Source organism: Notolepis coatsorum, assembly GCF_963971535.1.
Source record: "Notolepis coatsorum genome assembly, chromosome: 14".
NCBI lineage: Eukaryota > Metazoa > Chordata > Actinopteri > Aulopiformes > Paralepididae > Notolepis > Notolepis coatsorum.
Genome location: NC_140178.1, coordinates 11,620,761 through 11,644,013, shown reverse-complemented (window position 1 = coordinate 11,644,013; position 23,253 = coordinate 11,620,761). Strand labels below are relative to the sequence as shown.

The window sequence follows — 23,253 nt, the reverse complement described above, 5'->3', positions numbered from 1 at the left end:
CGACACAGTGGGTTGTTCCTAGACGACACAGTGGGTTGTTCCTAGACGACACAGTGGGTTGTTCCTAGACGACACAGTGGGTTGTTCCTGGGCGACACAGTGGGTTGTTCCTAGGAGACACAGTGGGTTGTTCCTGGGCGACAGTGGGTTGTTCCTAGGAGACACAGTGGGTTGTTCCTAGACGACACAGTGGGTTGTTCCTAGACGACAGTGGGTTGTTCCTAGGCGACACAGTGGGTTGTTCCTAGGCGACAGTGGGTTGTTCCTAGGAGACACAGTGGGTTGTTCCTAGACGACACAGTGGGTTGTTCCTAGGCGACACAGTGGGTTGTTCCTAGGCGACACAGTGGGTTGTTCCTAGGTGACACAGTGGGTTGTTCCTAGACGACACAGTGGGTTGTTCCTAGACGACACAGTGGGTTGTTCCTAGGCGACACAGTGGGTTGTTCCTAGACGACACAGTGGGTTGTTCCTAGGCGATACAGTGGGTTGTTCCTAGACACAGTGGGTTGTTCCTAGGCGACACAGTGGGTTGTTCCTAGGTGACACAGTGGGTTGTTCCTAGACGACACAGTGGGTTGTTCCTGGGCGACACAGTGGGTTGTTCCTAGACGTGGTGGGTTGTTCCTGGGCGACACAGTGGGTTGTTCCTGGGCGACACAGTGGGTTGTTCCTAGGTGACACAGTGGGTTGTTCCTAGGAGACACAGTGGGTTGTTCCTAGGTGACACAGTGGGTTGTTCCTAGACGACACAGTGGGTTGTTCCTAGGTGACACAGTGGGTTGTTCCTAGGTGACACAGTGGGTTGTTCCTAGGTGACACAGTGGGTTGTTCCTAGGAGACACAGTGGGTTGTTCCTAGACGACACAGTGGGTTGTTCCTAGACGTGGTGGGTTGTTCCTAGGAGACACAGTGGGTTGTTCCTAGGAGACACAGTGGGTTGTTCCTAGGAGACACAGTGGGTTGTTCCTGGGTGACACAGTGGGTTGTTCCTAGACGACACAGTGGGTTGTTCCTAGACGACACAGTGGGTTGTTCCTAGACGACACAGTGGGTTGTTCCTAGACGTGGTGGGTTGTTCCTAGGAGACACAGTGGGTTGTTCCTAGACGACACAGTGGGTTGTTCCTAGGTGACACATTGGGTTGTTCCTAGACGACACAGTGGGTTGTTCCTAGACGTGGTGGGTTGTTCCTAGGAGACACAGTGGGTTGTTCCTAGGAGACACAGTGGGTTGTTCCTGGGCGACACAGTGGGTTGTTCCTAGGAGACAGTGGGTTTTTTTGCGTTTTTTTTTTTTTGTTCTTTTTCGTTTTAGTTCGTTCGTTTTTTTGCGTTAGTTTTTTTGCGTTTTTGTTTTAGTTAGTTCGTTTTTTTCGTTCGTTTGTGTTATTTTTTTTTCGTTCATTTTCATTTTAGTTCGTTTTAGTTCATTCGTTCTTTTGCATTAATTTTTTTGCATCCGTTTTCATGCATTCGTTTTTGTTTTAGTTCGTTTTCTTTCTAGTTCGTTCGTTTTTTTGCGTTATTTTTTTTGCTTTATTTTTTTTTCGTTTTCGTTTTAGCTCATTCTTTTTTTTTTCATTTTTTTTTCGTTTTCTTTGCTTTAGTTTTTTTTTTGTTTTTTTGCGTTTTCCGTTTTAGTTTGTTCGTTTTTTTGCGTTCTGAGGTCTACTGTGGTCTACAGGTGTTCCTCCTTCGCTAATCGCCCCGGAGAAGTCTCTGCGACAGTGGGTTGTTCCTAGACGACACAGTGGGTTGTTCCTAGACGACACAGTGGGTTGTTCCTGGGCGACACAGTGGGTTGTTCCTGGGAGACACACACTGCGGTTACATGGTGACTTTTAATTCCGAATTATAACTTCGGAATCAAATCATTCGGATGTAAAAAAAAATCATGCGAGTTTACATGTCAAATCTTAATTCCGACAAGGTGTTTACATGAAAGTCACTGTCTAATCGGGAGTTTTCGAGTCATCGTAAGGTTTGGGGCTGGGAAGGCTTCTGATTGGGTAAACGTAAACAGGATGTTAACGTCATTACGTTTACCAGAAGTAAACAAACAGCTGCGACCGGTATTCTCAGCTACTGTGCTAGCGTACCAAACAACATTAACCAGACTCTCGGTGTGTCTATTCTGCTAACGTTAAAGGCCTCTAAATGCTACAGCAACTTCAAAGCAACTGCACCACAACATCGACAAAGCAAAGGTGTTGCAGGCCTTTATGCTTCTGCAACATCGACGCACAGCCTATGTAACATTGTACCCCGTATGTAGCAACCCATTGATACAAGCAGACAAATAAGCATAATTTTTACTTCCGGGCGGGGGGTTTCAAAATAAAAGAGCGACGTCTAAAAGCACCGTAAATACGTTTATTCTTTACAATATCTAATATATATATCTATACACGAACCTAAACTAATCTAAAGTTAGTTTAGGTTCGTGTTAACGTTAGATAATGTACAAAATAAACCTATTTACGGTGCTTTTAGACGTCGCTCTTTTATTTTGAAATCCCGCGACGGAAGTATTATAGTGTCTGTTGCTAGCAGCTTCACTTTTGCCGGCCGGTTCTGTGCTTTTTCTAGCTAACGTATCATCATTCGTTTCCAAAGGAGAGGAGAGAAAGACCGCGGCTCACATGCAGCTCAAACTACCTGTTGGAATAAATTAATTGATTGATGTTTAACTTGTCCCTGTGTGTGTCCAGTCATTTCGACTAGCAAACGTTGTATCTAACGTTACCTCAGGATACCATTGTATTTAGTTGGTTAGCTATGTAGCTATTTTGTGGATAGCATTTTGTATAGCATCAATACTAGCTGGCTGGCTACAGCTTTATTTACTAAATTATGGGGGCTTTTTAATCGTCAAGGTAAGAGAGGATTTGTCATGATCAACTGAAGGCGTATGCTATGGAACAATATGTGCCCCTGTTCGCGATCATCTATGTGTACTGTAGCCTATGCGCGATCATGTGCAGAAAGACCGGGGGGAACTAATTCCGAAAAAGCGTTTACATGGACAGGAAAAGCTTTAATTCGGAATGATAAACGGAATAAACCGGCCACTTACATCGGAATGGATTTTATTTCGGAATGGCCATTTTCATTCGGAATTAAGTATTTTCAGATGTTTACATGATAACTTTAAATAGGATTTAACGTTAATTCCGAATGAAAAGGGGAATAAACTGTCCATGTAAACGCAGCCACAGTGGGTTGTTCCTAGACGACACAGTGGGTTGTTCCTGGGCGACACAGTGGGTTGTTCCTGGGCAACACAGTGGGTTGTTCCTAGGCGACACAGTGGGTTGTTCCTAGACGACACAGTGGGTTGTTCCTAGACGACACAGTGGGTTGTTCCTGGGTGACACAGTGGGTTGTTCCTGGACGACACAGTGGGTTGTTCCTGGGAGACACAGTGGGTTGTTCCTGGGAGACACAGTGGGTTGTTCCTGGGCGACACAGTGGGTTGTTCCTAGGCGACACAGTGGGTTGTTCCTGGGCGACACAGTGGGTTGTTCCTAGACGACACAGTGGGTTGTTCCTGGGAGACACAGTGGGTTGTTCCTAGGCGACACAGTGGGTTGTTCCTGGGAGACACAGTGGGTTGTTCCTAGACGACACAGTGGGTTGTTCCTAGGAGACACAGTGGGTTGTTCCTGGGCGACACAGTGGGTTGTTCCTGGGCGACACAGTGGGTTGTTCCTGGGCGACACAGTGGGTTGTTCCTAGGCGACACAGTGGGTTGTTCCTAGGCGACACAGTGGGTTGTTCCTGGGCGACACAGTGGGTTGTTCCTAGGCGACACAGTGGGTTGTTCCTAGACACAGTGGGTTGTTCCTAGGCGACACAGTGGGTTGTTCCTCGACACAGTGGGTTGTTCCTCGACACAGTGGGTTGTTCCTGGGCGACACAGTGGGTTGTTCCTGGGCGACACAGTGGGTTGTTCCTAGACGACACAGTGGGTTGTTCCTAGACGACACAGTGGGTTGTTCCTGGGCGACACAGTGGGTTGTTCCTGGACGACACAGTGGGTTGTTCCTAGGCGACACAGTGGGTTGTTCCTAGACGACACAGTGGGTTGTTCCTAGACGACACAGTGGGTTGTTCCTAGACGACACAGTGGGTTGTTCCTAGACGACACAGTGGGTTGTTCCTGGGCGACACAGTGGGTTGTTCCTAGGAGACACAGTGGGTTGTTCCTGGGCGACAGTGGGTTGTTCCTAGGAGACACAGTGGGTTGTTCCTAGACGACACAGTGGGTTGTTCCTAGACGACAGTGGGTTGTTCCTAGGCGACACAGTGGGTTGTTCCTAGGCGACAGTGGGTTGTTCCTAGGAGACACAGTGGGTTGTTCCTAGACGACACAGTGGGTTGTTCCTAGGCGACACAGTGGGTTGTTCCTAGGCGACACAGTGGGTTGTTCCTAGGTGACACAGTGGGTTGTTCCTAGACGACACAGTGGGTTGTTCCTAGACGACACAGTGGGTTGTTCCTAGGCGACACAGTGGGTTGTTCCTAGACGACACAGTGGGTTGTTCCTAGGCGATACAGTGGGTTGTTCCTAGACACAGTGGGTTGTTCCTAGGCGACACAGTGGGTTGTTCCTAGGTGACACAGTGGGTTGTTCCTAGACGACACAGTGGGTTGTTCCTGGGCGACACAGTGGGTTGTTCCTAGACGTGGTGGGTTGTTCCTGGGCGACACAGTGGGTTGTTCCTGGGCGACACAGTGGGTTGTTCCTAGGTGACACAGTGGGTTGTTCCTAGGAGACACAGTGGGTTGTTCCTAGGTGACACAGTGGGTTGTTCCTAGACGACACAGTGGGTTGTTCCTAGGTGACACAGTGGGTTGTTCCTAGGAGACACAGTGGGTTGTTCCTAGGTGACACAGTGGGTTGTTCCTAGGAGACACAGTGGGTTGTTCCTAGACGACACAGTGGGTTGTTCCTAGACGTGGTGGGTTGTTCCTAGGAGACACAGTGGGTTGTTCCTAGGAGACACAGTGGGTTGTTCCTAGGAGACACAGTGGGTTGTTCCTGGGTGACACAGTGGGTTGTTCCTAGACGACACAGTGGGTTGTTCCTAGACGACACAGTGGGTTGTTCCTAGACGACACAGTGGGTTGTTCCTAGACGTGGTGGGTTGTTCCTAGGAGACACAGTGGGTTGTTCCTAGACGACACAGTGGGTTGTTCCTAGGTGACACAGTGGGTTGTTCCTAGACGACACAGTGGGTTGTTCCTAGACGTGGTGGGTTGTTCCTAGGAGACACAGTGGGTTGTTCCTAGGAGACACAGTGGGTTGTTCCTGGGCGACACAGTGGGTTGTTCCTAGGAGACAGTGGGTTTTTTTGCGTTTTTTTTTTTTTGTTCTTTTTCGTTTTAGTTCGTTCGTTTTTTTGCGTTAGTTTTTTTGCGTTTTTGTTTTAGTTAGTTCGTTTTTTTCGTTCGTTTGTGTTATTTTTTTTTCGTTCATTTTCGTTTTAGTTCATTCGTTCTTTTGCATTAATTTTTTTGCATCCGTTTTCATGCATTCGTTTTTGTTTTAGTTCGTTTTCTTTCTAGTTCGTTCGTTTTTTTGCGTTATTTTTTTTGCTTTATTTTTTTTTCGTTTTCGTTTTAGCTCATTCTTTTTTTTTTCATTTTTTTTTCGTTTTCTTTGCTTTAGTTTTTTTTGTTTTTTTGCGTTTTCCGTTTTAGTTTGTTCGTTTTTTTGCGTTCTGAGGTCTACTGTGGTCTACAGGTGTTCCTCCTTCGCTAATCGCCCCGGAGAAGTCTCTGCGACAGTGGGTTGTTCCTAGACGACACAGTGGGTTGTTCCTAGACGACACAGTGGGTTGTTCCTGGGCGACACAGTGGGTTGTTCCTGGGAGACACAGTGGGTTGTTCCTAGACGACACAGTGGGTTGTTCCTGGGCGACACAGTGGGTTGTTCCTGGGCAACACAGTGGGTTGTTCCTAGGCGACACAGTGGGTTGTTCCTAGACGACACAGTGGGTTGTTCCTAGACGACACAGTGGGTTGTTCCTGGGCGACACGGTGGGTTGTTCCTGGGCGACACAGTGGGTTGTTCCTAGGTGACACAGTGGGTTGTTCCTGGGCGACACAGTGGGTTGTTCCTAGGAGACACAGTGGGTTGTTCCTAGACGACACAGTGGGTTGTTCCTAGGAGACACAGTGGGTTGTTCCTAGGCGACACAGTGGGTTGTTCCTGGGCGACACAGTGGGTTGTTCCTGGGCGACACAGTGGGTTGTTCCTGGGCGACACAGTGGGTTGTTCCTAGACGACACAGTGGGTTGTTCCTAGGAGACACAGTGGGTTGTTCCTAGGCGACACAGTGGGTTGTTCCTGGGCGACACAGTGGGTTGTTCCTAGGCGACACAGTGGGTTGTTCCTAGACGACACAGTGGGTTGTTCCTAGGAGACACAGTGGGTTGTTCCTAGGTGACACAGTGGGTTGTTCCTGGGAGACACAGTGGGTTGTTCCTGGGAGACACAGTGGGTTGTTCCTGGGCGACACAGTGGGTTGTTCCTAGGCGACACAGTGGGTTGTTCCTAGGAGACACAGTGGGTTGTTCCTAGGCGACACAGTGGGTTGTTCCTAGACGACACAGTGGGTTGTTCCTAGACGACACAGTGGGTTGTTCCTGGGCGACACAGTTGGTTGTTCCTGGGCGACACAGTGGGTTGTTCCTAGACGACACGGTGGGTTGTTCCTACACGACACGGTGGGTTGTTCCTAGGAGACACAGTGGGTTGTTCCTAGACGACACAGTGGGTTGTTCCTAGACGACACAGTGGGTTGTTCCTAGGAGACACAGTGGGTTGTTCCTAGGAGACACAGTGGGTTGTTCCTGGGCGACACAGTGGGTTGTTCCTAGGAGACACAGTGGGTTGTTCCTAGACGACACAGTGGGTTGTTCCTAGACGACACAGTGGGTTGTTCCTAGACGTGGTGGGTTGTTCCTAGACGTGGTGGGTTGTTCCTAGGAGACACAGTGGGTTGTTCCTGGGCGACACAGTGGGTTCCTGGGCGACACAGTGGGTTGTTCCTGGGCGACACAGTGGGTTGTTCCTGGGCGACACAGTGGGTTGTTCCTAGGAGACACAGTGGGTTGTTCCTAGGAGACACAGTGGGTTGTTCCTGGGTGACACAGTGGGTTGTTCCTAGACGACACAGTGGGTTGTTCCTGGGCGACACAGTGGGTTGTTCCTGGGTGACACAGTGGGTTGTTCCTGGGTGACACAGTGGGTTGTTCCTAGACGACACAGTGGGTTGTTCCTAGACGACACAGTGGGTTGTTCCTGGGCGACACAGTGGGTTGTTCCTAGGCGCCTCGCGTCATGTATTTCTGAGGATACGTTTTTTTATTTCCCTCGCACGTGCACCTGCATATATGCTTGTTTTTCCCCTCGCATGCGCACGCACACACACACGTGTACACACACACACACACATGTACACACACGCACACAGAGTGCAGGGCTCCACAGTGTTAATTAGCCCGCAGCTTTCCACAGGAGCCTCCCTGGCATTGCCACTCTGTTCCACCGCTCCCATAATCAAATTAATCCCAACTCCCCCGACTGCTAGACAGACAGCCAGCAACCTCTCTCTTCTTCTCAGCCGGATTCCTTTCACTCCTTCCTCTCTCATCTCTTCATCTACCCCCCCCCCACACTCCACCCCGTCCCTTAGTCATCCCTCCCTCTCCTCCTCTCCTCCGTGTGCCAGATGTATTTCTGCTCCCGCTGTGTGTAGCAGTCCTAGCCTACATCCTCCTCCTCCTCCTCTGTCGGTTCCTAGGTTACTGGTTCTTTCTCTCTCTTTCTCTTTCTCTCTTTCTCTCTCTCTCTCTCTCTCTGTCTCTGTCTCTGTCTCTGTTTCTCTCTCTGTGTCTCTCTCTGTCTCTCTCTGTCTCTCTCTCTCAATTCAATTCAATTTTCAATTCAAATAGGCTTTATTGGCATGAAATATCAACATACTTATTGCCAAAGCAAGTCCAACATACAAACAATAACATATATATTATTAAGCAATAAAACATACCATAATATTAGCAATAAGTAAAACAATCAACAGAAACATATTAAATTACAAAATAATCATTCAATCGGGTAGTCATTTTACAGATGTAGCCACCCAGATACATGTATTTACAGGGCTTGTTCTCTTATTGTATGACAACCATCTACATATTTTGCAGCTAATACTGTACACTGACTTTTCTCCCCACATATATATAACAGCTTTTGATTATCAGGGAGATGGATAAACTGTGGATCAATTTTATTTATTTTATAAAAGAAAACTTCTCTTAGATCCTTGTATTTCTCACAGTATAGTAGGAAGTGAGGTTCTGTCTCAACATCCCCCTGATGACAAAGTGAACACAGCCTGGCCTCTCTGGGCAGCCAGTTCTGCCTGTGACGGCCTGTTTCTATGGCTAGACTATGTCCACTCAGTCTGTACCGTGTCAATGTCTTTCTTAATTTGATATCATTCACAGTGGTCAGGTATTCTGCCACCGTGTACTCTCTGTTTAGGGTCAAATAGAATTCTAATTTACTTTGAGATTTGGTTGATTTGTTCCAATATTCTATATAGTTTTCTTTTTGTTTTGAGGTTATTTGGTTGGGCCAGATTTTTTGGTATCTGTCCTGAGGCATTTGTGGGCAGAGATTTCTGACTAGCTGGCAGAGGGGACTCTTATCTGGGTTCATCTCTTGGCTCTGAAGGGCTTTGTAGTGGTAGGAGTGGGGGTCACTTGATTGGAGGTGTGTGTAAAATGTTATGGCTCGCTTTTGAATTTGAATGATTAGGGGGTATTGGCCGAGTTCTGCCCTGCATGCATTATTGGCAGTGTGTCTGTGGACCTTAAGTAGGTTTTTGCACAATTCTGCATGCAGTACTTCTAATGGGTGTTTTTCCCATTTTGGGAAATCTTGGTTAGTTAATGGACCCCACACTTCACTGCCATATAATATTATTGGATTTATTACGGAATTTAGAATTTTCTCTCTCTCTCTCTCTGTCTGTCTGTCTGTCTGTCTGTCTCTGTCTCTCTCTCTGTCTCTGTATCTCTCTCTATCTCCCTCTCTTTCCCTCTGTCTCTCTCTCTGTCTCTGTCTGCGTCTCTCGCTCTCTGTCTCTCTCTGTCTCTCCCTCTCTCTCTGATTCTGTCTCTCTCTCCCTCTCTCCCTCTGTCTCTGTCTGCGTCTCTCTCCCTCTCTGTCTCTCTGTCTCTGTCTGCGTCTCTCGCTCTCTGTCTCTCTCTCTGTCTCCCTCTCTCTCTGTCTCTGTATCTCTCTCTCTCTATCTCCCTCTCTCTCTCTATCTCCCTCTCTCTCCCTCTGTCTCTCTCTCTGTCTCTGTCTCTCTCTCTCTCTCTGTCTGCGTCTGTCTCTCTCTGTCTCTCTCTCTGTCTCTCTCTGTCTCTGTCTCTCTCTGTCTCTGTCTCTCTGTCTCTCTGTCTCTCTGTCTCTGTCTCTCGCTCTCTCAGTCTGCCCACTACTGGCCTCAGATCTGCTTCCTCCTCTCTGTCGGTTACTGGTTCCCAGGCTCTCTCTTGGCTCACTACTGGCCTCAGATCTGCTTCCTCCTCTCTGTCGGTTACTGGTTCCCAGGCTCTCTCTTGTCTCGCTACTGGCCTCAGATCTGCTTCCTCGTCCGCCTCTCCTCCCCTCGCTGTTTCTTAATGTGCCCGTCAGCGTTATTTAGCGCAGATAATGAAGACGGCGTTAAAAGACCCAACACAGCATGTCCGTCTGAATATTCCTGCATATAATCCATCTATATATACCTACTTATACACCTGCATATTACTAACCCATACAACTCTGTGTGATAGCATGGACAATAATGCTGTATCATATATATATATATATATATATAGCTAGCCCATTACTCTAGCACTATCACTGCTCTCACACACACACACACACACACACACACACACACACACACGATCACGTGCGTTGAAGAGAACACACAGCCACAATACAACATGAGTTCCATTCACACGTTCCTCATTGATGTATCTGTTGGTTATTATTCTCTGCAACTCCACGTTCACAATGCGCACGGCACCAAAGAACCGACAAACGTCTGGTCCGGCTAAAAATACGTTGTCACGGCAACAGAACCTAGGTATTGTTGCCGTGGAGTTTGAGAATTGACGGGGGGGGGATCGGGGGGGAGGGGGGGGGGGTACTAGTTGTAAGAGCAGGCAGGGCGAAGGAGATGAACACAACTATTTAATTGGCTTTCAGTTTCTGGTGTAATTGTTCAAAGCAGCGAGATGGAAAGACAAAAAAAACAAAAGAATCGATAGAACTGTGAATGGAAAGTACTTGGAGAAGGAGAGAATGTAAATGTAAATGGAGAGAGGGAGAATAAGAGCTTGTCTCAAGGCCCTGGCTGCGCATGTAATGAAACCCAAGGTATTGTTTTGCTGAAAAAGAAAACCTGTTTCTAATTATTGTGCATTCTCTTTTTCTCTTTTTTTTTCTCTCTCTCTCTCTCCTTCCCCCACTCCCAGCGATAGACTTATTATACGGTGGAATATATTGTTTTGTGTGTCAAGACTACATATACGACAAAGACATGGAACAGATTGCCAAAGAAGAACAGAGGAAAGCCTGGAAATTGCAAGGTAGGTCAACCGTTGTTGTTGTTGTTGTTTTTAGACCGTTTTTGACCTGGAGAACTTTATTGATCCCACCTGGGGCAATTATTGTAGCTTGCACGAGTAACAAAAACAACAACAATAAAAACATCTCTGAAAACATGGCTATACAACATAACAATAGCAACATTCCATGCTATACACAGTAGGGCTGACCTTCGAAGCTTTTTTTGGCAATCGAAGCTTCGGGGCCGAGCTTCGATTTTAATTCCAAGCTTCGAGAAAAAAAAAAAAAAAGTATTATATATTTTTTATAAAAAATAATTATAAATGTATCTTATGTTGTGGGACTTGTACAGCACTTTGGTAAACTTTGTTGTTTTTAAATGTGCTCTATAAATAAAGTGGATTGGATTAATTAATTAAGTAGCCCCTTTCGACAAGGTTTCACTCGGCTGCGCTGCCTGGGTGCAGTGGGGCTGCTCTCGCAGCCAACGACATGACATTACATAATTATGTTGCAACCTTCGTCTATCAAGCAAACAATTATATTATATTTAATTTATAATTATATCAGACAATGCACCTACAAAAGCAGATGATTACAATTAAATTAGCCAACTTGGTAACACATTAGTCATAGCAGCATAGGCATAGCCTTATTAACACTTTAACTGCCGGGAAACACTTTACAGCGTCATTCCCGGCCATGCTCAAGTTGCCGAAGGACGCTTTACAGCGTCTTTAATATCAATATTTCAAAAATCTGTGATTGGATTCATATTTCCCCTCCGCTGGCCTGAGATCCACCAGGAGGACCCACTGAGCTCTCTGGCGGTTCAGGAGCGCCATCTGGTGGCCGATCGGCGCAATCGCCAAACAGGAAGTGCTGTGGAGGTTGTGCTGGTCGGCCATATTACTTCCGGGCACTCGGTTTGGCTGCCGGCACTCTGGCTCGTCACAATATATAGCGATCCATTGCCAATAACTCGATAAACAACATGATTTGGACGTATATAGTATTATACAAGCTGGAAATGGTTCATCAGGATAAACATCCCATAATCGAAAACGGTCTACACCACGCTGATCGTCCAACGGCGCAAGGAAGATCCGGTAAGATTCAGCGTTATTTTTGATCGTGTTCCATATAAACTGTTATGATGAACATATGACCCACACTAGATGAATGATATAACGCTGCCCACGGAATTATAAACGATCCCCCGCCCATCCGGTCATCATCAGATCATACGTAGATCATTCTAGAAGTACGTCCAATTGACATTTTTTATATCGCCCCGATTGCCATCAAACTGTATTTCATCATCAATATAATGCATTTGGGGCTATAGATCACATTCTGGAGAAAGCTGCAGAAAGAGATGAAAACATACTTATACATTAGACCATACTTTACTATGAATATGTGAATGAAAAAGTTTAACGTTGCTACACAATGAACAATACATATAGGACTTTGAATGGGCCCTAATAATGGCAATGTAGCAATAGAATTTAAAAAGTTATAGCCATGCAAAGAAGGGGTACTTCTCCATAGACGAATAGAGCTGGCAATCTATGGTATATCATGAATTTAACCCATGGCACCCAAAGTGTTAATGTTTTGTGTGGCGTCGCCGTCGTGTACAACGATAGTTACGTTTTTTAGGTGATTTGACAAAGTTGTTGTAGAGTTGTGATATGCCATTTTCTTCTGGCATATCTGGCACTCTGCTTTTTGGGCATTGTCTTTGTCTTTGCATATTTTAAAGTGTAACCACACGTCTGATGACTTCTTCGTCGACATGTCTGCTGCACATGTCCTTGTTGTTTTCAACACAGATAATCTCCACGTGCTTAAAACGGAGCACTACAGTAGGTGTAAAATTCTACTTAACCCTTTCACTACCGCACTACCAAATGGTTAACCCTTTCACTGCGACAATACAGAAGGTTAACCCTTCCACTGCCATAGGACAATGGGTTAACCCTTTCACTGCCACACTACAGAAGGTTAACCCTTTCACTACCACACTACAGACGGACCGTTAACCTTCTGTAGTGTGGCGGTGAAAGGGTTTTAAAGTGACTACTGTCTGGTGTCTCTCGTCTCTTGGTGTCTCATCTGGTGTCTCTTTGTCTCGTGAACCACAGGCATCGGGGAGAAGTACGCGGCGTGGGAGCCCACCAAGAGGGAGCTGGACCTACTACGGCACAATCCAAAGCGAAGGAAAATCACTACAAACTGTACCATAGGTGGGCGATGATGGGCTCCTCACTCTGGTTCTGCACACCCCAATCAGCCTAGCTCTGCACCGCTGTGTGTGTGTGGGGGTGGGTGGGTGGGTGTGTGGGTGTGTGTGTGGGACATGTTTGTGTGCGCACACCCCTGGTGTGTGGGTGTGGGTGGGGGGGGTCAGGATTACTCATGCATTAAAGTAGGGCACCAAAGGTCAACCGGAGTGATGAACAGGAGCGGGCAGCAGCCCCACAGGCCCCAGCGTGGAGAGAGACGGAACACACTGTCCTCTCCCTGACAGACGGGCCTGTCTCTCTCTATGTCTCTGTCTGTCTGTCTGTCTCTCTCTCTCTCTCTCTCTCTCTCTCTCTCTGTCTGTCTGTCTGTCTGTCTGTCTCTCTGTCTCTTTCTGTGTCTGTCTGTCTGTCTGTCTGCCTGTCTCTCTCTCTCCTCTTTCTCTATCTCTTTTTGTTTCTCTCTCTGTCTCTATCTCTTTGTCTCTCTGTCTCTCTCTCCACCTATCTCTCTGTCTCTCTTTCTGTGTCTCTTTCTCTAGCTCTCTGTATATATCTCTGTCTCTCTCTGTCTCTCTCCATCTCTCTGTCTCTATCTCTCGGTCTCTGTCTCCTTCTGTTCGTTCCATTATTTCTCTGTCTCTCTGTGCCTCTCTATCTCTCTGTCCCTCTCTCTTTCTCTCTCTGTCTCTATCTCCTTCTGTTCATTCCATTCTTTCTCTGTCTCTCTGTGTGTCTCTCTGTCCCTCTCTCTGTCTCTATCTCTCCGTCTCCTTCTGTTCATTCCATTCTTTCTCTCAGCAGTTTGTCTCTTTTGTCTCTTCTTCCTTACCCCCCTCTCCTTCCTCCCCTTCCGTCTGTTGTCTTCAAGCAGATTGGTTGGTAGCCCCAGCAGCTGCTCTTTGTGTCTTGTGTGTGCGTGTGTGTGTGGGGCGGGTCGGGCGGGGGTGTGTGTGTGTGTCCAAGGGCCAGTCTGGAACGTTTAAGCCCCAGCTGAGAGCACTCTCCCAGGGCCTAATAGAGCCAAACCGGCCCGTGTTGGATGGGACCCAGAGGAGCGCTGGGCCTCACCTGTTCCTCTGGCCTTCATCAGAGCTCTCGCTCTGCCCTGCTGGCAGACGTGGTGCAGACAAGGCAGCGTGCAGCTCATTATTGCAGGGTTCCCACAGTCATGAAAATCCTGGAGTTTTGGAAATGTTTTGGAAATACCTTTTTGAGATTTAAAATCAAGGTTATAATTTGATAATTTATGTATTTTAAAAAGCAGAGTTGTTAGGTGAAAATGTGATAATCCGGTCGTTTATATTTTCTTCCAAACTCCCACAGTAATACTTTCATACTTACTCACTTTACGATATCATAGAAGTAAATTTAAAGGTTGTTAATTCATTACACTGCAGGAGTACAGTATGTTGGGAATGTTATGGGAAAGGTTGTGGAAACGCTTTGGAATTTAATGGGAAAATAACTGATGAAGAACTGGGAAGAATGCTGTTGTTCAAAGTGATGAGTCTGGAAAAATGCCACCTGTCGTTCCTACATTCATGGAAATCGTGACATTTTTTAATTGTGTTTTCGAGGCCCAGAGTAACATCTCCAAAAGGCCCAGAGAAACGTTTCCAAAAGGCCCAGAGTAACGTTTCCAAAAGGCACAGAGAAATATATCCAAAAGGCCCAGAGAAACATCTAAAAAAAAAGGCCCAGAGTAACGTCTCCAAAAGGCCCAAAGAAACGTCTCCAAAAGGCCCAGAGTAACGTCTCCAAAAGGCCCAGAGAAATATATCCAAAAGGCCCAGAGTAACGTCTCCAAAAGGCCCAGAGTAACGTCTCCAAAAGGCCCAGAGAAATATATCCAAAAGGCCCAGAGTAACGTCTCCAAAAGGCCCAGAGTAACGTCTCCAAAAGGCCCAGAGTAACGTCTCCAAAAGGCCCAGAGTAACGTCTCCAAAAGGCCCAGAGTAACGTCTCCAAAAGGCCCAGAGTAACGTCTCCAAAAGGCCCAGAGTAACGTCTCCAAAAGGCCCAAAGAAACGTCTCCAAAAGGCCCAGAGTAACGTCTCCAAAAGGCCCAGAGTAACGTCTCCAAAAGGCCCAGAGAAACGTCTCCAAAAGGCCCAGAGAAACGTCTCCAAAAGGCCCTGAGAAACTTCCCCAAAAGGCCCAGAGTAACGTCTCAAAAAGGCCCAGAGAAACCTCTCCAAAAGGCCCAGAGAAACGTCTCCAAAAGGCTCAGAGAAACATCTCCAAAAGGAACTGGAAACGCTATGGAAACATTTCAATCTAGTTTCGCTGACAAATATTGGTCACACAATTTGGCGTGTCAGGTACAGGTATGGGCAGGGTAATAGTAGAAAGCCATAAATATAGGCAATAAAATAGATGGATCTGAATATAAAAATTAGAACAATAACGATAACACAGGTACGCGATACACACCCCTAGTAGGAACCCTGTCTCCTGTGCAACACAGATCTGCCAACCATCCACTATGGGAAACCGTAGAGTACATAGAGTTCAGTATAGACCTTCTCTCTTGAGCTTGCATGTATCTATTAGGGCTGTGTCACCTTCTCCCCAAGATCGATTTTTTATTAATCCAAAGTAAAATAAATAGTATAACAACATGCTCTAGGGCTGTGCGATATGCCAATATATATTGTTGGATGATGGAAACATTTCTATTGATGGAGACTTTCCTCTATCGTTTCTATTTTCATTGTTGCAAAACACAGCAGTATTCTACATCACTCAGACCCTGCTCTACATGGACTTGAATAACAAACAGAAAACCAACACTGACCACAAAACTGTACTTTGCAAAGTATGCCACAGACCGCGTCTCTCACATCAAACTCCCAACACAGCCATGAGGGGCAGAGCTGGGCGAGTCGGAAGATGCAAAGCGACATGGAACGTTTAAAGCACCGTTCAATCATGCAGTCAAACGAAAGGAGGAAAGGGAACGTTGATTTAATAATTTCTTCAATTTATAATATTGCCTTTGAATGAACCCAAGGCGCTTAACAGAAGAGGGGGGCAAACTAAGGGGAAGGAAATCGGAGAGACAGTTGGGTAAAGGAGGGAAGTCATGCAGAGTCGTTAATACATTTGGTGAAGAGGTGATATTTGAGTAGTGATTTGACTGAGGCCAGGGATGTAGCTTTGCGGATGTCTGGAGGGAGGGAGTTCCAGAGGGTGGGGGCAGCAACACGGAAGGCTCTGGGACCGACAGTGCGCAGGTTGGTGGTGGGCATGGAGAGGAGACCAGAGTCGGAAGACCGCAGCCTCCGGGGCGGGATGTAGGGATGGAGGAGGTCGGCTTGGTACCGGGGGGGCAAGGGGGAGTGAAGGGATTTGTAGGCGATGATGAGGATCTTTTTTTTTTATCTACTTTTTCTCCCATTTTCTATTTTTCTCCCATCCCAATTTCGTATCGTCCACTTCTACCCTCCCCTGTCTCGAACGCTGTTAGACCATGCCTCCCACAAGCCGGTTGCAATGTGGACGAAGCCTTACATCACGTGTCCCCTCCGGTACTCGAGGAAGCAGCCGTCGCATCTTTTCACCTGTACAGCACGATCTCTCTGCGTGGGAGGGACACGCCGCCCCCGTCGCTTCCTGATTCTGCTGCGCAGGCGCACCAACCGACCTGTAGGAGTCGCTGTCCACAACGTCCGATCCCCACCCATCAGCTTCCCACCCCCTAATACTGCCAATTGTATTAGTATGAACGACCAGCCAAGCTGATAGCAATGCGGAGAGCTGGGCTCGAACCCAGTGTCTCCTGCATTGGTGGCGAGCGCCTTGCCCACTACACCACCTAGCCGCCCCCGATGAGGAGGATCTTGAAGTTGATGCGGGACTTGACTGGAAGCCAGTGGAGGTGGATGAGGGTATTATTAATTTGTATTTAGTTGACGGGATGTGTGGTTGTTTTGTAAAGACAGAAAAACCTACTATCGGGCACCCAAGTGGCGACCCATGTAACGCGCTGCGTCGCGAAGCGGCCAACAACCGGGTTCGATTCCCGGACCCGGCGTCCTTTGCCGAATGTCTCCCCCCCCCCCCCCCCCCCCCCCCCCCGCTCTGTCTCCCGTTCTTCCTCTCTCTCTCTACCGGACTGCCCGGTAGTACAAACAAATAAAAATCTACCAAAAACATTAAACAAAATAAAAAAAGAACCTACTATCTTGTGATATATATATATATATATATATCATTGTCGAGAATATATGAAATTGCCCATATTGGGATAGAAGATGTTGTCCATATCGCACAGCCCTGACATGCTCTCCTCCCCCCAGCTGGCCCGTGCCTTTTTGAAAAGGGCAAGCAATCCCAAAACAATTATTAATGTCACCGGTTTGGATAGTTGAATTTGCGTATTGCCAGCTCTGAGGCAAAGTGTGCACCGGGAGGGAGAGATAGGGAGGGGGGGGGATGCGGGGGTTGTTTGGCGGTGCGGTGAAGCAAACAAAGGACAAAGCCATTCATCTCTGGCGACGGAACGCCACGATTGATAAAACGACAGACATCCTTTTTGCTCCTAATGGTAAATAAGCCCCTCAAGGAGGTTTTGTGTCCATCTGCGGTTAGCTTGTGCACTCGTCATGTGAGAGGGGAGAGGGAGAAGCAGACGTAAGCTTGTACACTCGTCATGAGAGAGGGGAGAGGGAGAAGTATTTATATAGCAGCTTTTATACAAATCACTTTGCAATTTTTCTTCTTGCATTTTTATCCATTCACACACCGACGGCTGAGGCAACCATGCAAGGTGCCGACCTGCTCATCGGGAGCAATTAGGGGGTTAAGTGTCTTGCTCAAGGACACTTTGGCACGCTGCCCAGGAGGAGCGGGAATCGAACCGGGAACCTTCCGACTACCAGACAACCCTCCTGAGCCACTGTCGCCCCCCAGAGGTTGGGGGTAGCAAAGTGCCCCTTGTTAAATAAATACTTCACCTATAAACATACTGGTAAAATGCACACTTTGTTGTTTTGACAATTTGTTGCTTTCAGTGTCCTTACGTTAAACGGAGAACACTGGAAAGTAGGTTGTGAAATGACTAGAAGAGCTAACTGCTAACCGCCCTCCCAATAAAAAAATGTGTACACATCGTTACCGTAGTTACCATTTAACCAGGCTCAGATGATGGTTCGATTTTTTTTCTTTTTTTTTAAAGATATGTTTTTAGGGCATTTCTCCTTTTTATTGGGGACAGAACAGTGAGTGAGTGACAGGACACCAGACAGAGAGAAGGGGGACGACATGCAACAAATATCCTTGGCCGGATTCGAACCCAGGACGTTGCGACCCCGCGCTACACGTCCTATAGCGGCGTGAGGCGCCACCAGGACGCCTACGGCGGTTCGATGTCTGTCCCCTAGCGCAGTGGTTCCCAATCCTCTCCTCGAAGCACCCCAGCCGTTCCATGTATTTGTTAAATTCCACCACCAGCACACCTGATTCAACTTAACAAGCCCTTTATTAGTTGAATCAGGTGTGCTGGTGATGGAATTTAACAAATACATGGAACGGCTGGGGTGCCTCGAGGAGAGGATTGGGAAGCACTGCCCTCGCGTCTATAGGCGAGGCCGAAGTCTCCTGGCGTAACGTCGAGAGATGGATCCGGGCCTGTGTGTGGGTGGTTCTGGTGTAGCAGAGAGAGAGAGAGAGAGAGAGAGAGAGAGACTGCGACTGCTAATCAGATGTATGTACAGGTGTAAAGACGGTATGGTAGTAACTTAGTAAGTCATACTGTCCAGCAGCGTAACTAGTAGGAGTAGATACAGGATATGTATAGATATAGTATCTACAGATATGTAAAAGGACTATGTGCAGGTAGATACAGACGGGTGTGGTTAAATATATATATATACGGTTACGGTATATACAGCATTATTGTACATGCTATCATGCAGAGTTGTGTGGGTTATATGCAGGTGTATTCAGACATACATGATGTATGTATATACAGCATTTGTACATGCTATCATAAATCCTGTATATATACTGTATATATATATTTATTCTCACCATATATATTTATTCTCACCATATTTATAGTTATTCTCACCACATATATATATATTCTCACCGTATATACATTTATTCTCACCATATATATATATTTATTCTCACCATATATATATATATATTAGGGCAGACTCCTATTAATCGATTAGTCGACTAATCGGTCGAAAGGGGCCGTAGTTGACTGGCCAACCTCTTAGTCGAATATAATAAAAAAATATATATATATTAATCATTTTAAAAAAAATTATAATTTTTTTCAAAAGAAAAGAGGCATAGAAGCGTGGCTAACGCTAATGGCACGCATACCAGAGGCTAACTGCCTACGAAAACAGGCACAGAGGCACTGAAAGAGGATTTCACCCATCTAATGAACACACTATACTAGACAAATATCAAGATGTATCCATCAGTGGACATTAAGCACCCCCCACAGCCCAAATGGAATGATAAAAAAAAACCAATAGACCAATAGTCGACTAATGGCAAATTTTGGCCAATCCTAGTCGACCATCCAAATCCTTAGTCGGGGACAGCCCTAATATATATATATATATATATATTCTCATCATATATATATTTATTCTCACCATATATATATACCGGTATATTTATTCTCACCATATATGTAAGGGATTATGTATAGCTACGAGGTCATTGTCGCAAAATAATTGACAGACACTGCGTTCTGGAACTAAACGCAGTGAAGGTCAATTATTTTGCTACAATGACCGAGTATTAGCTATACATTATCCCGCTTATTACAGGGCTAACTTACTAACAATATACACACCATCGACAAGACGAGATCCAATGCAGACGCAGTTGTTCTGTTGCTCCTCGCCGGCAGGTGTGTGGTCTGATTACCTGACGTAGTGCAGCTGTAAAGCTTAGCTTTCGTGACTGCAATCGAAATGCTTGATTGTGATTGGTCAATAGCGCTCTGTTGCCCCTAACAGCGGTCATTATTGCACGTTGCCCGTAGCAGCGGTGAATTATCGAGAAATAATTGACCGCTGTCGGGGGCAACCGAGCGCTATTGACCAATCACAATCAAGCATTTTGGCGAATGTTAAAACGCCATGTAATAAATATATATATTCCCACCACATTCACGGTTTGATTTCTTTCATTCTGACCCTCTCTGCCCCCTCCCCCTCCCTCTGTCTCTGTGTCCTGCCGTCCGCCCAACAGGTTTACGGGGCCTGATCAACCTGGGCAACACGTGCTTCATGAACTGCATCGTCCAGGCCCTCACACACACCCCCCTGCTGCGCGACTTCTTCCTCTCCGACAGACACAAGTGCGAGATGCAATCAAACTCCTGTCTGGTGTGCGAAATGTCTCAGCTCTTTCAGGAGGTAAGATGTGGAATGTGTTGGATGTAATGTGTCTCTCCTTTTGTTTGTTTGTTTGTGTGTGTGTCAGACTGTTACCATGCGAGGTCATATTTGAAACCACCACATTATGATACACATGATACAGAATGTCCTCTCTCGTTCTTTCTCTTTCTCGCTCTTTCTCTCTCTCGCTCTTTCTCTCTCTCGGTGGACTTCACTGCAGAAGGCTGAGTCACTGTCGCTCTTTTGTCAAGCCCAAGGAAGGAGGGAGGGAGAGAGAGAGAGAGAGAGAGAGCAAAAAGTCCTTGTCTGAAAGGAATGGAAGAGTCTCGTCAGACGAAGCGAGAATCCACTTATTTATTTAATCCACTTTTTTTTTCTTTTTTTTTCAAACTAGAGCAAAATCATACCAACAATCAGGGGGGCACGGGGCGACAACAAACCCTCCTCGACGACAACAGTTGTCCGCTTGTCCTCCGTCCGTTGTGCGCGCGCCACGCCAAGCATGGGTGTTTTAACCCTTTCACTGCCGCACCACAGCCGGTTAACGACCGTCGTCGGTTGTGTGATAGTAAAGGGTTAACCTTCTGTCGTGTGGCAGTGAAAGGGTTAAACACACCGGGCCTCCTCCCCCCCCCCCCCCCCCCCCCCCCCCCCGACTGTCCTCAGTAAAGCGTGTTGCATTGTAAGAAACCCATTGGCCCTGGACGTTATTATGTAATGGCTGCCTATAGGTGCCCGTCTGTCTCACACACACACGTTCTCTCCTCTCTTCTCACATGCCGGTGTGTGTGTGTGTGTGTGTGTGTGAGTGTGTATATATATATATATATATATAGGCCTGCAGATGGCGCGTTATGCTTTTAATGGTTTGAGTCATCATCAGTTATGGCTTGGACTCCTGCTGATCAGAGTGCCCCCCCCCCCCCCCCCCCGGGGGGCCCCTGTAAATCACAGGAACGACGAGGCGACCATCTCACTTTTCGACACACCCACCCCGGGGCCTGGAGGCACGCCGTTCAAGCCACGGTTGATACTCTTCTAGACGCAGTGGTTCCCAAAGTCGGGGTCGCGACCCAAAGGTGGGCCGCGAGCAGCCACGGGAGGGCCGCGAGATGATTTCCAAAAAAAAATAAAAAAAATAAAAAAAATTTGTCAGGTCACTGAACTTAGAAGCAGGCCAGGACAGTGTTTCTAGTTGTATTCTAAAATTCGATTCTATTGTATTCTAAAATGTGACTATATGGTTTTATATTAACTTAATAAATAAACAAAAACGAAAAATCTACTTATTTCAATGAACATTTCAAACTAAATAACAGATTATGCACATAAAACGCTGAAAACAACCGAAGCAACAATAGTATTTTAATGAGGCTATTATTATTATCATTATTATTTTGCAACAAGTTATCCCTCTCATAAATGGCACATATAAATGAATAACTAACTTGAATTAACTTAATAGGATTGAAGTGATATTTGGCTTAAAAAATCGGCCGCCTGGCAAAAAAAAAGAAAAAAAAAGCCTGACGATGTGCATTGGGCCGCGGCTCTCTGACGCCTTATTTTCTGGGTCCTGGCCTGAAAAGTTTGGGAACCCCTGTTCTAGAGGACGGGTCGTTCCGTCAAAGTGCGGTGAAATGATGACGATCCTTCTTGTGTCTCTTATTAATGTTCACGTACTGTCTCGTACTTTCGGAAAAAAACGATCCACACCAGACGGTCCATCCTCCCGACTGGAGTATCAAGTAGGGTTGCCGTGGTGATGTGACATTTCCCGTGACTAATAAACTCACGACAACGCCGGTGTTATCGGTGACACCGGACATTTAATGAGATGACGCTCGATGTCTGTAGAGGGCTTACTTTGATCTTTAAATGGTAAATTATAGGGATGTTTGATATTGGCTTTTTTTTTTTACCGATAATCGATATACCGATATTGTCCAACTCTTAATTTCTGATACTGATATCAACAGATACCGATATATGCGGGGTTTCCCCCCCCCCCAAAAAACGGAATAATTTCAGGTAATTAACATTACATATCTCTTGTTGTGGAATTAACACAACATTATGCATACTTTTGACAATAAATAAAATAAGAATTTGTTCTTACTCGCTTGCCTGGGTAAATAAAGGTTACCGGTAAATAAATGTAAAACCTTTTTTTTTTTTTTTTTTTTTTTTTTTTTTTTTTTTTTTTTTAACTGATGCCGATAATTTTCGATATTACATTTGAATGCCAATATCGGACATCCCTAGTAAATTATGTTCTAATTGAAAAATAAACCAATGGACAGTAATACCTTTGTAAATGTTCTATCCGTTGAGCGTTTTGTAGCCTATGGTGTCGTCTCTGGAGCCTCCTCCCTCTCCCTCACGCCTAGTTAAACCTACTCTTGGTGAAAGTGAAACGTGAGCTACTCTGTACCGCGACTCTGCTGCAGAGGCCAATAAAATAGATCCGCTGTCCGTGCAGACTCTTTATAATGTTGTCTGACGTATTTATTTATAGTATTCAGGCTATGGCACCGCTGTGTTTTCCAGCTTATACCTCTATGCTGGAATATTGGAGTACACAAGTTCAAGTTCAAGTTCAGACCTCTGTTACTCTTATTTCATTAGCACTAAAAGTGATCTTCCTTTTTTGCATTAGTAACTTCAGAATGTTATCTTTTTTCAAGAGAGACATACTCGGGGCGGTTAGGTGGCCGAGCGGAGATTGCGTTCGTCACCAGCCCCGGAGCTGAGCTGGATTTGCCTGTTCGAATCCAGCTCACAGCTCCGGGGTTGTCACCAGCTTGGCTGGCCGTCTGCACTGATACAATTGGCTGTATCAGAGGGTGGGAGAAGCTGGCGGGGTGGGTCCGGGTCGTTGTAAACAGCGACTCCTACAGTTCGGTCGGGGCGCCTGCTCAGCGCGGATTGGACGTGAGGGGGATAGTGTGGTCCTCCCACACGCTACGCCCTCTCAATGAGAG

At 46.4% G+C, this 23,253-nt stretch overlaps 1 protein-coding gene across 2 annotated transcripts in view; it reads left to right on the top strand.

Moving 5' to 3' along the window:
• Window positions 1–23,253, top strand: part of LOC311239950 (ubiquitin carboxyl-terminal hydrolase 22) — a 137,620-nt gene that overhangs the window by 70,524 nt on the left and 43,843 nt on the right. For both annotated transcript variants that reach the window (XM_084328396.1, XM_084328395.1), the window contains 3 exons: window positions 10,551–10,664; window positions 12,795–12,896; window positions 20,121–20,287. In XM_084328396.1, the coding sequence (XP_084184522.1) occupies window positions 10,551–10,664; window positions 12,795–12,896; window positions 20,121–20,287 (383 nt within the window). The remainder of the gene's footprint in view (window positions 1–10,550; window positions 10,665–12,794; window positions 12,897–20,120; window positions 20,288–23,253) is intronic.